The sequence below is a fragment of the Arvicanthis niloticus genome, chromosome 8, assembly GCF_011762505.2.
Source record: "Arvicanthis niloticus isolate mArvNil1 chromosome 8, mArvNil1.pat.X, whole genome shotgun sequence".
Taxonomy (NCBI): Eukaryota; Metazoa; Chordata; class Mammalia; order Rodentia; family Muridae; genus Arvicanthis; species Arvicanthis niloticus.
Genome location: NC_047665.1, coordinates 79414311 through 79431099, shown reverse-complemented (window position 1 = coordinate 79431099; position 16789 = coordinate 79414311). Strand labels below are relative to the sequence as shown.

At 41.0% G+C, this 16789-nt stretch overlaps 1 protein-coding gene across 8 annotated transcripts in view; it reads right to left on the bottom strand.

The window, feature by feature from the left end:
• Ntm (neurotrimin) overlaps nt 1-16789 on the bottom strand; it is a 940612-nt gene that overhangs the window by 487606 nt on the left and 436217 nt on the right. For 4 of the 8 annotated variants that reach the window (XM_076939684.1, XM_076939685.1, XM_076939686.1 and 1 more), the window contains exon 1: nt 11446-11605. The exons of the other annotated variants lie outside the window; for them this stretch is intronic. In XM_076939684.1, the coding sequence (XP_076795799.1) occupies nt 11446-11590 (145 nt within the window). In that variant the 5' untranslated portion in view covers nt 11591-11605. Of the gene's footprint in view, nt 1-11445; nt 11606-16789 lie in introns of those variants that run through there. 8 annotated transcript variants of the gene reach the window in all.

Below are 16789 nucleotides of genomic sequence, written 5' to 3'. Positions count from 1 at the left end.
CACCTTGTCAGTTGCAGTCTTATCATCTTCCTAAAGAACCTGGCTCCTCTGTTCTCTTGTACTCCTCAGGTTTCTAGAACTAGGCCAAAATCTAAACATGCCTGCAATCCAGATTTAATTTTTAGTGGCTGAGTGTCATGATGTAGGATAGATTGACCCTATACTAATTCATCACTACTAACATCTAGTGGATCCTCCAAGAGTAGTGGGAGATCGCCTGTTGCCTGTCTTACTTGTATTACAATATTATATCAATATTACATCTTCTTCTGTCCTCAACTTCTTCCACTGATATTCTTGTGAAAAGCTGTGTAAACAAAAACAGAGCTAAGTAGACTTTTCTTTATTTTGCCAGATTCATTAGCCACTACCTTCTTTGTACATCAAAGAAATGGTGACTGGACTGTTGTTCAGTTACTTCCTCCAGGAGTTGTATCTCTTGACCACACAGAAAAGACCACAGGTGTGAGGAATGTCATATTGGTAAGGGTATCAGGAAGAATGGGAAGAGTCACAGGACTCTCTGTAAGTGTTGCTCAGAGAGCTGCTGATCATCTATCACAGTCAACCAACTCTTTAATTATCTGTGAGTTGTGAAGCTTCCTGACCTCGCTTGCATTATTGAAGTGAGGGAATGGATAGCATTTCCATCACTAGAAATGCAGTGTTTGTGAGAAGAGTGAGGATACATAATGCTCTCCTGTAGTTCTTAAAGCCAACTCAAAATTATCTACCACAGCCTATGGGCTACAAGGGAATAAAATTGAAGGATTGTGGGTGATGCTTCTGTGGTCTTCAATAAATTGGAGAAAAGTATATAGACAATCCAGGAAAATGTTGAGAGGCCATCAACCAAGGATCAACTGGAAGAAGTAATGGATCCCTTGTTCTGATGCAAGTAACATTAACTAAAGACATTATTTAGGGTTTGGGCTCCCATTTCTGGGCTCTTATATTTTTGCCTGCCTTCCCCAAACCTGCAGAATATAAGCTACGAAGTTAAGAATTAACAACTTACAATGAAAATGCAGCCATCTTTTCTATTTGGCAGAAATTTTTACTTTATTTTGTATTTATTGCCTTACTTCCCAGGAAAGATTAGAATGTGTAAGGAGTAGGCAAGCAGGTCAATTCATAGCGACAACTATACTCCAGGCCAGTAAACTAAAATTGGAATTCTCTTAAGAAAGAGGACTTTAAATAAAATACAAAATTTTTATTCTAAACCTAACTACAAACATTGATTTTAAAAAAAAAAAAAAACGAAATTGATCGAAACAGTATGGAATTAAATAGATAGTAAGAATTTCTGATAGTCATGGGGAAAAGAAAAAAAATTTTAAAAATTGACAATAGTTACTAGTGTCTTAGTTAGGGTTTTACTGTTGTGAACAGACACCATGACCAAGGCAACTCTTTTAAAGGACAACATTTAACTGAGGCTGGTTTACAGGTTCAGAGATTCAGTCCATTATCATCAAGATGAGAGCATGGAAGTATCCAGGGAGGCGTAGTGCATAAGGAGCTGAGAGTTACATCTTCATCTGTGGTTAGGAGGATTTCAACACCCACCTTCACAGTGACATACTTCCTCCAATAAGGCCACACCTACTCACACAAGGCCATGCCCCCTAATAGTGCCACGCATATTCAAATTACCATATAGAACTAATCCTAAATTCATCTTTAAGTTAAATTATGTGTGTGTGTGAGCGTGTGTGTGTGTGTGTGTGTGTGTCTCAAATGAGGGTCTAGCACATCCTAGGAAGAGTCATTGCCCCTTCAGCTACAGATCCCTTATTGTTTTGCTTGCTATATTCTCCTCAGACTTAGCTGGAGCTTTCCCTTAATTCTTGTATAAATAAACACTCTGACACCAACACCAACATAATGTGTTCAATTTCTCCTTCAAAATATTTTCTTTGGCTCCTTTGCTCTCTCTCTCCATCATTTTTCTCTCCTCACTTTTGTATCTGATATCGCAAATGAATGATGACTTTTAAAACTGTGTTCTCTTCTGACATTGACTCCTCACATTCCAACAATAACCACTGCCTGTGTCACTATGATAAGACATTAAACATCATGCTATATGTCAAGTAGGTACCTCTTCTGCCCCACCTCCGCTTTGTATATAGCCCACCACAGCTGTGTTTGAAGTATTTTCTTTCTCTGGGCCATATGCCCATCTTATTTTACCTCGTTATTCACTATTCTTCTGATTCCCTTGCAGACTTACTCTTACTGCACTATGCAACTTGAACTTGCCAAAGTACAACCCTGTCCCATTCTTCCATGACCCTCTCCCTAAGGCATTTTGTTTAAGGACATAATTTATGAATGAATACATATTCATATCTCAGGCTCAGTCCTCATTTCTGAGATCCAGAGAGCTCCAGAATCTGCTCAATGTCTCCTGCAGAATGTTGGAAGGCTGTGCTCCATACAACCATGATTATGTTGAAAATGCTTTTTTTGCAAGATGTGATTCTGAGGTTTTAACTGGCATTTAGTTCTCAACCTTGACCCCTGGTCTTTTAACCACTGGAACCTATTATTCCCTTTTGTAATCCTTTAAAAGGTGTTAAATAAATTCACTTTATTATAAAGAACATAAATAAAAAAGCATTATCAGCTAGACTATCAAAGCCAGCCAGTCAAATACTTGCCAAGACTTAGCCTATACCCCTTAGTGAATTTCTGTATGGATGGAGTAGCCATTCTGAAGTCATGGAACTTTACTTTGGACTTTACACTTTAACTATTAATTACACTTTTACAATGTATCCCCTAAACACACAACAACAAAAATCTATGACAGTGTTAAAACTAGAAAAAACATTGGCTTTTTATCCTTAGCTACAGTTCATCTATCTTTTCCCTTGTATTCCATGTCCTCCCTCATCACCTAATAGTACCTTTTCTTCCTCTCTCACTCACACATATATTTATTTATACATACACACACATGTGCACACACACAAACATACACTACAAGTTAAAACTCTCATATGAGGAAGAACAGAGTTAAATTTTTTTCTAATTATTAGTCTCTCAATTACTACCTTCTCCCTGTTGGTATGCCCCGATTCATCACTTTTCTCTCAGGTAACTAGAATAGTCTTCCACACATCCATCAGTACTTGTAAGCACACCTACATCCAATATTTCCACAATGAATCCACAAATCATATATATATATATATATATATGTATATATATATATATATATATACATATATATATATATATATATATGTATATATACTGGATCCTGAGCTCAAAATATTCAGATAAAGATATGAGCTTCTGACATTCTGTGTTTGTTCTCTGAGGCATCAAAAGTTTATTGCCAGCTTTATCCATGATAGGTATTAAAGTGTGTCAACCCCTTCCCATGTATGTTAATCATACATTAACATTCTAACTTCATGCACTCCTGAATGTGACCTTACTTTGATATATTTTTGTTTCAGACATTATTAAATTAACATGTATTCATTGTTCATGTCAGTGTAGCCTGGGCCCCCAAGGCAGCCTGACTCATGTCCTCCTGGGAAGAGATGTGGATACAGACATGCTCAAGGATGAACCAGTGGTCAGGATTATAGTTGTGCTGGTTAGTTTTTGTCAACTTTATACAAACTCGAGTCACCTGGAAAGACAGAAACTTGGTTGAGGAATTGACTCCATCAGACTTGTTTGTGGGCATGTCTGTGGGGCATTTTCATGATTATTGATTGATGTAGGAAAGCCCAGTCCACAGTGAGCCATGTGGTTCTATGTTGTTTTATAAAGTAAACGGTAAGCAGTATTGCTCCATTGCTTACACTTCGGTTCCTGCCTCCACATTCCTGTCTTGATGGCTTCCCTTGATAATGGACTATATAACCTGTAAGGGTGAAATGGACCTTGTCCTTCCCAGGTTACTTTGTCCATGGCCTTTACTACAGAAATGGAAATCAAACTCAGAGAGCAGTGCTACAACCACAGATCGCCACGTTGCTAGGAAACCACCAAGGTTCTTACAAGAGGCACATGGCAGATGCCTTCCTGCAAACCTGAGAGGAACTAATCAACTTTATCATCACTGTAAGCTTGGACTCGAAGTTCTTGGGACTGTGGAAACTTTCTGAAGTGCTAAGCCTCACTCTTCCAGAGAGTTCGTTATGACCCGTTATTTACAAACTAATGCACAAAACAATGCTTTGTACCTATATCTGTGTTCTTCCATCTTCTCTGCCAATAATTTGAGTTCTGCTTCCCAGAAGAAAAGTTTGTAACTGCCTTTCCATCTGCAATGTCTTTCTTTTGTCTGCTACTTTGCTGAAGCCTTAACAATCTCTTATTTTCTTGGCCAGCGGAAGAACCACAGTCCAAGAAAATTCTATTTGTTATTCAGTTTGTCTTGATTTATAATTGCATATCATTCAAGCCTTTCATAGGCTACCATAATGTCTGTCATAGTGCAGTCATGCAAATCATATTTGTTGTTGGAAAGAATGACTTCTCACAGAAATACAAAATTCTGGGTCCATTTCAATGTGACCCCAAGCAGAATTAATTGCCTACTGTTCTACACTTTCCTCTCATGTAATGTGACCCACTGACAGTAGGGGCTGTGACTCCTTTGAATCTTATGTTCCAAAAATATGCACCATGCTGGGAACTGAGTGAGTATTCAGCCAATATTTTTGTGGCAGAATTATGTTGCTAGTGTAGGAATGATGGACCGCAACATGCTGCACAAGGGGAAGGGATAATTACTACCGAATGGCCTAGATTAGTTTCTCCTACACTAAGGACTCATTACAATTTGCCATTCCTGGTAAATACAGTTATTCCCGGTAAGTCTTTCTGTTCAGCCTCAAGCCTATGTGAAAGGAAATTAAGTGTGTCTCCCTCAGATTCATTTCGAACTCACTGCTCAGCTGATGTGCTTCACAATGCCTTTTGAGAATTCTTTTCAATTCTCTTCATCCCCTCCCCTCCCTCCTCCCTTAGATGTTTGTAACCCAGGGGAAAACAAAGCACTTAAATGCAACCAACACTATAATCATACACAGTGTTGAACAGCAAAAAGAAGAAACAGAAATTGGAGTTTTCTATGCATCTCCTCTTCGGGTTTAAATTCCTGTATTTGGATGTTTTAAATAGGTACATGGGCCAAAGTAGCAACTGTTTATATTTGGGTGTCATCTATAGTGTAACAAAAATTATTTTGTATCCCTGATTTTTTCCCATTTAAGCAACATACATTGAAGTAATTAGAAAAAAATTCAGAGAGTTTGCGAATATGATACAGAAGAGCTCCCTTCGGTTAAGTTATACAGTAGAAATATCTGCTTTTACATTTCTCTTTACCTGAAGTTTTCAAAGCATTTTCAAAGACTAGAACTGTTACCAATAGTTGTCAGAAGATTAAAAAAAAAAAAAAAACCACAAATATTTAAGAAAGATCATCAGATGTTGTCAGGAGATCCTTCACGTAACCAGGTTATACTTTGCATTTCTTCTGAGCCAAGAAAGCTAGACTGCTTATTATATCGTTATTCCAAACCTCTAATTTTATGCTTAATGGTCATGGACTCTTCCTGTGAAAGACAAACCAAAGATTTCAATGAATTTAAAAAAAAATAATGTGACTGACTGGAGGATGAGAACCTGCATAGAATTTGCTCAGCCTTCAGTAGGTAAGTTTGCTTTTTGAGTTGTTTGCAAAAGTGTCTTAAGTACTTTTATATTGCTGTGAAAGAGTTTCATTAGAGGCTTATAGTTTCAGAGGCTTAGAGTCCACGACCATCATGGAAGAGAGCATGGCATCAAGTAGGCGCATGGCTTTAGAAGAGTAACTGAGAGTTCACATCTTTTTGTTTGGTTAGTTTGGGTTTTTTTGTTTGTTTGTTTGTTTGTTTGGGTTTTTTTTTTTTGGTTTTTTTTGTATTGTTTTTGTTTGTTTGTTTGGTCGGTTGGTTGGTTGGTTAGTTCTTCAAGATAAGGTTTCTTTGCATAGTGTTAGCTGTCCTGGACTCTCTATGTAAACCAAGCTGACTTCAAACTCAAAGATTCACCTTTACTTCCTGAGTGTTAGGATTAAAGGCACACACCACCATGCCCAGTTGAGAGCTTACATCTTGACCCACAGCCACAAGAGAGAGCCCACTGGAGATGGCATAAATATTTGCAACCTCCAAGCCCTACCTCAGTGACACATCTCCTCCAACATGGCCATACTTCCTAATTCTTCCCAAATTGTTCCACTAACTGGGAACCAAATATCCAAATATATGATCTTATGTGGACCATTTTCACTCAAGGGAACAAGAAGAAAATAATCCTTTATCAGTTAATAAAGAATTTCCTGTCTTCAGGTTGTCTTGTGATTAGTCCATATCACTATACCATTATTATATCTCACTTCCTAGGCAAAAAATTTTTTCTAATATTAATTTTTTTGCCAATTCTATGGAAGAATTACCCTATTCTTTCATGTCTTGGCATCAAAAGAGAAAGGGAAAGAAAAATAGAGATAAGAAGGAAAGATGGATAGATGGGATGTAGAAGAGAAGGAAAAAATGAAGGGAGAGAGGGAAAAAGGAAGGAGAGAAGGAAGAAGAAAGGAAAGAAAACAAAGGAAGGACGGATGGAGGGAAGACAAAAGGAGTGAACAGAGAGTGTGATGACTGTCCTCCACCCAAATGCATTCTGCCTTTTAATCTACTCATGGAGATGAGGCATTTCTCTATGGATGTGGCTTTCCTGTCAAACCTGCTTTTATCTGGTATGCAAATCAGCCTCTGAATATTGAAAACCCACCTCCGTTTCTACTTTCGTTTTCATAATTTTCCCTTTCTCATCTGCCTGCTCCTATAGGATACGATTGAGCCAAAGGAAAGCAATGAGCCCTTCACTCAAGTATTAGAACACATTTGAACTCCACACAAAAGTAACATGTTCCAGTGACACAATGAAAAATGATTCATTGGAGACGTCCCTACTTCCCTTGCTTTTATCAGTTACTCATTCAAGACACTGAAACCAGCTGTTACAAAGGCTGGTATTTGCTTTACAAAAGGAGAAAAAGCTCCCTCTGTACACACAGTCTTATTCTTCCTACTGATTCTAGCATCAATAGCATTTGACAGGTTGGTAATTTGTATTTTTTTTTTAAACCCATAATTCATTTAGTGCCATTCTTCTTTATTGTTGTACGTTTTACACATTGGTGCATGGAAAACATCGTTGCATTTTAACAATTCTATTCTTCACAGTGATCATTCATTCAAGAATAGCTGTACAAGGATCTTTGGGGGACAGGTTGATGAATTGTGGAAGGGCCAGGGGGCCATGGCAATGAGGAGAGAGGGATGGGGAAGAAGCAGGGTAGGAAGAAAAGAAAATAGAAACAAAGGCAGTACAGGTACTTGGGATGACAAAGAGGAGACAACAGCATGAGAAAACATGGGGAGCTTGGAAGGAGAAAATGACAGGAACATTATAGCTTTATGTACTATAGCATACAATGACTTTGGGCTCACAACGTGCCTTCTATCCCTTAAAGGGGTATGTATAAGCCTGTTACTATTCCTGAGTTTTCACTAGGTAAGAAGTGTGCCTTTACCTAATAAAAATATGCAAATATGATAAGGGTCAAGGTGCTGACTCACATATTTGAATATTTGATTTATAATCATCTATCATTGAGCCTCTGAATCCGTAGCCTCAAGCAACCACAGCCCAAAACCATAAGAAGAGGGGTGGGATGTAGCTAGTGGAAGAACATGTGTCATATGTACAAAATACCTTGGAGTTGATCCCTGGTGCAAAACGCAAGTCATCAAAACAAAATAAACCAACAACCCCTTCCCAAGCCGTTCCTGTAATGAAAAATGCAGATTTCTCCTGGTAGGAGTCTCAAAATAACAGAGAAGAGTTATTGACATAGCATTTACATGATGTTAATTGTTACAAGTGATCTAGAGATGATTTTAAGTACACAAGTGGCTAGCTGTGAGGGTTCAGACTTTTTCCCAGAACACTTGGTAGTTTGAGGCAGAAGGATCATGAGTACTGAGGCAGCCTGGGCACACACATGAACACGTGTACAACACACACACAAACCTCACCTATACACCTTCACTCTCACAATGGAGGATGTTTTTAAGCTGTATGTAAACATTATGGTAGTTTGTAAAAGAAACTGAGCATCCCCAGGCTTTGATATCCATGAGTCAGGGATCCATCCTCTAGGAAATACCAAGAAATAAATTCAATTATACTATCCATTTAGAAATGATATGCTTAGTGAAGTTTTCTAAAAGTGTTCTTTTTTTATCTAAATTATCTTCCAACAAGGTTGTGAGACTACCACTGAGCTGTGAACTCTGACATTTAGAGTCACTATATGGGTATAGTCCTCACTTTGAAGAGTTTCCCATAAAGTAGGCATATATGTCATATATACCAAGCATGCAGAACACATGATAAGTTTGGAAATATCTTCCTTCAGTTACAGGGTGACTACTGGATATCCATAGCTATGATGATCAATGCATACCCACAGGTAGGATGACCACTGTGTTTCTACAGCTATAATGATACTGTGTATCTACAGGTGGGATGGGCATTATGTCTCCACTGTTATGATGGCCACTGTGTGTCCAGAGCTATGATGATAAACACAGAAACACGGAAATACCATCAGCACCCAAAGTAATAGACAGTAATCTTTATCCAGGAAAAGAGAGACGAGAACACACACACTTGGCCACCAGGAAAATTCTGATGCCACTTGGAAGCCAGACAACACCGTTTATCAGTGGACCACTGGCTTTGGTGGTCCGCTGTTAGGAGTGTCTATAGGCAGACAGAGATGTATGGGGGAATAGCAGAAGGAGACTGAAGATGGAGGGCACTGTGGGAGCGGAGGTTCTGGGGGATGCGGGAGGGAGCAGCCCTTGTTAATCTCACCAAGCTGTTGTGGTTGAATGGACTCACTTTGCTCCCAAAGCAGACGCTTATGTTATTATTTCTCTCAGCGGGTTTCAAGCCGCCTGTTAGTTAATAAGAAAAGTGAGAGATGCAACAATTGCCTTTGCTTGGCTAGCTTGTAAAGGCTTTGTCACTCAAAAATGGAACAAAGGCCCTAATAACATCCCGTGCCATGAAGGCAAGTGTCAGAGAACAGACAGAAATCAATTATCTGGGTGAAATTCAGAGGCAGAGGAGCGGTGTGCACGTGCGCAGAGGCATTCAGACCACATAATCCCATTAACAGGGTGCTGGGCTCTCACGGGAGGGCAGAGCCACACAGGAAAATTATAATTAAAAGTAAATAAAGGAAAATGAGTCCCTGGTGGCTTTCTGTCACAGTCCTCAACACAGACATGGTTCCATCGGAGGGTAGCAGAGCCTTGAACGGCTTGTGCACAAGGCAGGCTTAGAAATGGAAGCCACAAGCTCTCGTGGGCGTGCTCACTAATCCTCCCCGTTAGTGACGTTTAGTAACTGAGTAAGACATTTAAAAAGCACTAACAGTGTACTCAGGGCTGGGATGAATCTTTCTGACATTGGATACGGACGACTCCGGAGACATTTTGTGTGCTTTGTTCATGCCAAAGTGGCGTCTCTGGAAATGTGTAGTGGGAATAGGCTGATGGAAAAATGGGTACATAGTAGTGAGACAGGTGAGTGACAAGTCCATTCTCTTCTTCCCAAGACCAATACAAAGTCATTCACTGCGCTTTGTAACAGCTCGGATGTTCAGGCATGGACCCAAGCCAAGTACACTAATGTTTAAGAGGGATACCCAGGCTTGTATAGCTTGCATGGCCCCTTGAGGGACTCTAGATGTGGCTGGAGATGAACATCTTTGGACAGGGTAGTTATTTGTTCTTCATCATCTGAATGCTCGGGTATTCATTGAATACATTGAATTCTGAATACATTGGGTCATAGCCTTGCAGAACAGAAAGAACAGCCAGGCAACAGTGAGGACCTACAGAGTCTGATCTCGCTCCTGCCGGTAATTAGCTTTCTGACTCTGCGTAAGTAAATTAAACTTTCTCAATTGCAGGGTCCTAAACAGTTGAAAGGAGAAGGAGGAGGTGTTCTTGTGAACTGGGCACTGAATGTGGGGTCTTGAGCTTGCTAGGCAAGTGTTCTTCTACTACACTTCAACTTCCAGTCCCAAAGTGGAGAAATGTTAGCTTTTTGTGGTATCCCCGTGTTTGAAAGTTTTGTGACCTGAACATTCCATAACCCATAACCTATACAGAACAGATGGCATAAATGTTTCCTGAGTGCTTCTTTTGAGTGCTGTGCATCTATGAGCAGATCAAAGATGCACTTTCTGTAGGACCTAGGAGGAGGCAGAGACACAGTTACAGAGCCTGTTATACTCTAAATAGATGCTCTATAGAGGGACAGATACACAGGCCATGGCTACGATACGTAAGAAATAGAAACAGTGCTGCAGCATCAGGCCTTTAAACATCATACTTATTCATATTTCCAGTTGCTGGATGAATGAACAAATGAATGAATGCCATTGTAATGAGTGGCTTGTCTTTGGAAAGTGCTTCACTGGATATAAGTTGGATGATTTCTACCATCTGAATCCTTCTACACAGGTCCAGGGATCTATCAACAAGCACAGTCATGACTTTAGCACCAAGAGAGATATGACTCCTCCTACAGGAAGAATACATTTACGATGAGGAATATTTTAGTTTATGTCACAGGGTGGAAATCTTTCTGACTCCATTGCAGGCTCTCTTCTCTTCTAAGTAAGGCTTTCCCATTGACTAAAGTCAGTAGCTAGAGTCTGGCTTCACATCACATAGGCCCATAGTTGTGGTGCCCTGTGAAGAGATACCAGAGACACTGACAGGACAGAAAAAGATTTTTTTCTCTTGAATTTATTCCCTAGAAGTCATGATGAATAAGCAGTGCAGCGTGAAGGTGGCTTCTGCAGCGAGGAGGGCTATTTGAGCCCACTGTCCCTCACAGACTGTGTCAGTCGATTACTGGTGGGTGCTAAAAGCTGCTAATGTGTACAGAACAGGAGTGCTGTAAGCTTCCTGCCCCCAAGTCCATCATCTCCGGTGTTGCTGGTGGTGAGAATTCCACTTGGAAGAAAGAGCAGTCAGGGGATTCTCCCTTATTTACAAAGACAGTAAGTGGTACAATTCAAACCCAGCAGCAGCAGCTGGCACCAGCCTCCAGGCCTTTTGCAGTTCCTGTGGGGTTAGGGAAATACTGAGCAGTCATTCAGTATGAGCTAATGACATATGGGCAGCAGAGAGCCTCAAGTCAGGGCAGGGAGGGCTGGTAATTATTGCTAACTAAAAGAGGTGGCCTAGCCCTCCATGCTGGACAGTGTGTTTTCTCTGAAAGGTAAAGCTAAAGGAACATCAGGAAAGGGCACTAGGGGGAAAGACCTACCGTCTGCTTCCCAGACAACACCTATGAAGATGCTACAGACCCAGTGCTTGCTGCACACAAAGCTGGGTGATGTAGGACATAGAGATCCTTCTTCCTTGCTACTGGTGTGAATGTGTGCCGAGACACCGCACAGCTGCAGCAGCATGGAGGGGTTTGAGGCTGGCACCTTTGCTGGGAGCTGTCATTGAGTTGCCATGCAATGTCAAGGGTATCTCAAGGTCAGGCTGAGGAAAAAGAAAGGGCGATTTGAGGGTCAGCCACTTGTTTGCTTAAAAGCAGTACCATCCATTTAATCTTCACTTCTCCGTACTCTCTAAAGATGAGTCTTAGATTCAACAACATTCTGTTCTATGTCAAACAATCCTTAGTCTTAAATGTCAGGTGTATACCCTGTGGTCCTATGGTTTGGGGTACAGTAGCAATGAATCAGATACATTATTAATGCAGAAGTACAATGATGCACTCAAGTCTTTTAGGGATTAAAAAGTATGCAGAGCAGCCTGGACAGGAATGTAAAACAGGAGACATCCACAGCCAGGCTTGCCTAACCTACTAAAGTTAACATCAAAAATGCCGGACTGGACTCAGCTCAATCAAGAGTAGAAGACAGATCTCCATGTGGTCCTGGCTTTGGCTTTCAAATCCCCTCACAGACTGTATCACAAGTCAGATGTGTTTGGAGATGGATGCCACATCACAAGAGAAAGAAAGAAAATAGCTAACAATGTCTGGATAAATTAGAGGAAATATTTGTAATTACTAAGCTCTTGAAAATCCAGCCAGCTTAAACATAAAATAGACAGGTTCAACATTTATGCGCTTACTGTGAACAGGACAGGTCCTGTGTGGTATGCACTGCTAGATTTAGATCTTTGAAGTAAAACACTAGGCCTAAGTCCCCAGTTGAAAAGTTTCTCAAAGGATGTACAAAAATATAACTCTGGTACTACATAGGGCTACTACGTAGCAAAGACAAAGACCTGTAAAATCCTTACTTTCTTAAGTCTATAAATTTGTTGTGGCTAAAAGTAAGCCAGGTGGAATTAAAATCCATTTCTGGTATTATATGATTTGGGGGAAAGTTCCTGAGACCCAGAGGCTTTAACTTGTCAATGATGAGTTAAAATAAATAATCTTTAAATTCATTCTCTAAATTTATTATTCAACAAAACCTTTTTGTCTCAGTTTTCCACTACTTTTGTTCTTAGATTCATATTAACAAAGCTTCTAAAATATGGTATGTTCAAGAAAGGACATACCCCAGGGCTCTACAAAAACACTACATCTGTCACTCAGTGATTAATGCTCTCAAAGACTGTACTTCATAGCTTTTTTTTTTTTTTTTTTTTTTTTTTTGATAGCAGAAAGTTGTTTGTACTTCCAGCTCCAGGGGATCTGCTGCTCTCTTCTGGCCTCCCTGGGCATCTGCACTCATATGTGCACACACGTCCTCAATTAAAAAATAAAATAAATCTAAAATAAAATTATATTCTCTTTCAAGACTCTTAAGACAGTATCATGCTAGGTCATTTAGGGGAGATGAGGGGACAGAGGAGTATGCATTGTTACCTTAGACTGTAGAGTGAAAAATTATAAAGGCCATTTTATGAAATATGTGTAGATTTCTTTGCCCTTAGACCTGGGCTGAAAAATGCAGGTCCCAGAACTCAGAACTGAAAATAAGATTTCAGGCCTTCATACCCCAGGACACTTGCTGGATGAATTACATTCGTCAAGTCTCAAGCAGTAGGCCCACCTATGGGTGGGAGAGGCCCAAGGCAGGAAGACACATTCCTGACTACAGCTAAAGATGCTGCCACCTAGGTGGGGCCGGAAGATAGTTAATCTGAAATAGTTGGTAATGGCAGGATAGGACACAATGACATGATAAAAACCACACTTTTGAGAAGAATACAGGGTGATTTCCACATGACACTAACCATTCAGGGTGGGTTTCTCTGGAATGTTTCACTATTCTTGTTATGTATCCTTGGCAACCCCTCACCCCCTCCCCACTCCTCTGGTTTGTGGTTTTTCCCTTTAAAACCCTCCATGGACTGGAAGTTGGGGTCGAACCCCACTCCTGCGTGAGTGCGTGGTGAGACCGCTGGCTGCCAGCTTTCTTCCCTAATAAACCTCTGCTGATTGCATCCAGGTATGGTTTCTTGTGATTTTTGGGTGGTCGTGATTTCCTGAGACTTGAGAAAGGGTCTCCCCAGTATGGGGGTCTTCAAGACCAAGCCATGATACTTGTGAAAGCATCATGCTGATTCAACTTTGTCACTGAGATGCCTTTGTTAGGAGTGACTACTCTTCCGAGGGCCACGGGGCCACGTGGCGTTATCTGGAATACACTCTTCTGCTCTCTCATTTCTAGGATTTGCTGGAATTTACTTTTCTGCTCATCCACATCTAGGATGTGCTTGATTGTCACGTGATCCACAACTACCAACTTCTCTGCTGCTGCTTAGCTTTTGTCAGTTTGAGACAAATTGTGCTTATCTGGGAAGAGCAAACACCCACCAAGCAATTCTCTCCATTGCCTTAGCCTGTACACTAGACCTTAGGGGTGTTTTGATAGTTTGTGTGGGAGAACTCCCCTGCCCCGCTGCTGTCAGCAGTCCCGCTCCTGGGCAGGAGGTCCTGGGTTGTATTTAAAAACAAGTTGAGTGAACAATGGAGAGTAAGCCAGAGACTTCCTCCACTCATCCTGCTTCATTCCCTGCCTCCAACTCCTGCCATGACCTCCCTGGGTGATGGAATATAACCTGTAAACTAATATATACTCTTCCCTTCCATCCCCTTCCCTCCCCTTCCCTTCCTTTCCCTTCCCAAGTTGTTTTTGGTCAGTGTGTTTATTATAGCACTAGAGAAGCAAACTAGAGTACTCTCTGAATGGAACATTGGAAAAAAATAGAAGTTGGATTTATTCTTGGGATATTAAGAGGAAAACAGGCCTGCCTTTGGCACAAGCATCTCTCCTCAGCCCTAGGCATTCCTCCTTGGAAAACCCACTGAGATGATGGGGCTTCATCCCGGCCCCATGGACAGGATCTGTTCCGAACACCACCCAGAAGGAAGGCAGATTAAAGGCAGTTGCTTAATCCTCCCTCAAAGCTCCTTAAGCATTTCTATCAGGGTCAGCTCAGCCAGTGCTTACTCAAACTGCCAGTGGAAAATATCCTAATTTAGGCCCTTCTGCTGGCTGTCAAGTTGAGAAAATGAGAGATTGGGTCCTGATCAGAGGACACACTAGGGAGAGATGCAGGTGTTGGGAAGGCACTTGGGGGTGGGTGGCAGGTACCAAGCCATCCATTTCCTGTGCAATGAAGAGATCTTAGGAAGGAAGATGATGTTTCTACATTGACTTCAGTTCTACCCTTAGAAATATTCATGAAGAACCTCCAATGCATACTGAGCACTTACTGGACTGGCCTGGAGAAGGTCTACTGAGAACAGAAGGGTCAGAGTTCATAGACAGTCACATGCTGCTGCTGGTGAGGGGATAGAAAGCAGGTAGCTGGTGTCAGTGGACATCAGGATGGGACCAGGACAGAAAGGGTATAGGAGATAAAAGACTCATGAAAATACTTCTAAATCTAGTTTGACTAGACTCTGGCAGTAGCTGAAAGCCTTGCAAGCATTTGTATTTGGTGAGCAATATGACTTCATTTGTATTTTGAAAGGTCTGATTAGCAAGTGGAAAACAAGATTTGAAGAGACCAATCACAAGAAAGATTGGAAACCCTTGTTGTGGTGTTGGTATAGTGATGGAACCAGGAGCCAGAGGAACTGAAGAGTGCTAGGGTTAGTATGCAGGAGAAATTAAAAGGTGGCATTACCAGGGTTTACTTGGTGACGGTTAGCAGTGATGCAGAAGAAAGGAAATCAAGAAAAAATAATCCAGTTTCTAGCCTGGACAATATGTGTGGTGTAACAACATCACAGAACGAAAAACAGTGGTTAGTGCTGCATCCCCAGGACTGAGGGATGTGGAGGTGTATAGGACAAGTTGCAAGACTACAAGTCATCGTAAAAAAATGTGTTCACCTCTCACTCCTCTATGGTAGCTGCTTTTCTCTAAATTGCCTAAAAAAACAGAGAGAACCTTAGGAACTGCCTTAGGATCCAGACCATTGACAGTTGTTTTGTTTTCCTTTCCATATACAGAGCATGATAGGGTTCCAGGACTTTCCTTTCCATGATGGACGAGCTAATGTGCAAAAGAGAACCTATTGGTGTAGACTCACAGTCTGGCTCAGCAGAGAACCAGCTGGAAAGGCACCTAGGGGGAAGCTGGGGGAGGAGAGCCAGGTGCCGGCTTTCATAGCAGCTTTGTTAATGATCTGGAAGAGGAAGTAAACTGCACACTCATGAAGTTTTCAGCTGAGTAGCCAGAACGGGAAGTGCCAGGGAGGAGGGCAAAATAATTGGACTCAGACCCAAGTGGCAGCAGAGAATAGGGACCATGCAAACCCACTTTTGCATTGGTGATTTATTGCAAGAGGACCACGTTCTTTCCGAAGAGACAGGAGAAGAGTGCTCTATTAAGGTCTCCAGGAGGCATATTAGCTCTACAAAGTCACTAGGTTGTGGTTCATTCAATGCTTCATTAGGTGTTAAATGACAGATGGTAATAATAATATTAATCATACATGGCTAACATTTATCTAGCTCTTCCTGTGGACTTAACGCTAAGCTAAGGCCTCTTCCTCCGTTGACACTCTGAGTTCTCCCAAGCAGCTCTTCTGTAGATGGAAAACTGAGAGCGAAGGATCGAAGTGACTCACCCAAGGTCACACAACACTTAATGGGCACGGGTGAAATGTGAAAACAGATCTCTGTAATCCCAAAGATTCTGGTGCTAACTACTGCCCTACATGGTCAATATCTTTATGTAAATAGTGGTATAGCTAACAATTTTTATGGAATAAGTCTTTGTAGAATGAGTGCAACAAATTTAGCATCATTTTGATTTTGCTATAGGGAAATTCTGATTTTCTTCGTATGTATATCATTTCCAGTAAAGCCCTTAGCTACTCCTTCTGCAAAATCTACTCACTGAGAACTCCTAACTATTCAAAAGCTTAGATATCTCTTCTATTGAGTATTGCAAACCTCCCTTGAAAAGGTCATATGTTCCCGTACTTCCTAAACTCCACCCATCGGTAGAGAATAATTACAAAAGTATTGGCAGTCATCCACCAGTCACTCGTGAGAACGTCTTCTACTGTGCATCTCTGCCACTCGAATACCGAGGAGATGGCTTTGAACTTAGTAAGTTCTCTACACATGTACCTGAAGAGATGAAACAAAAGACTGAGTCACAAAGTGTGGGTACTAT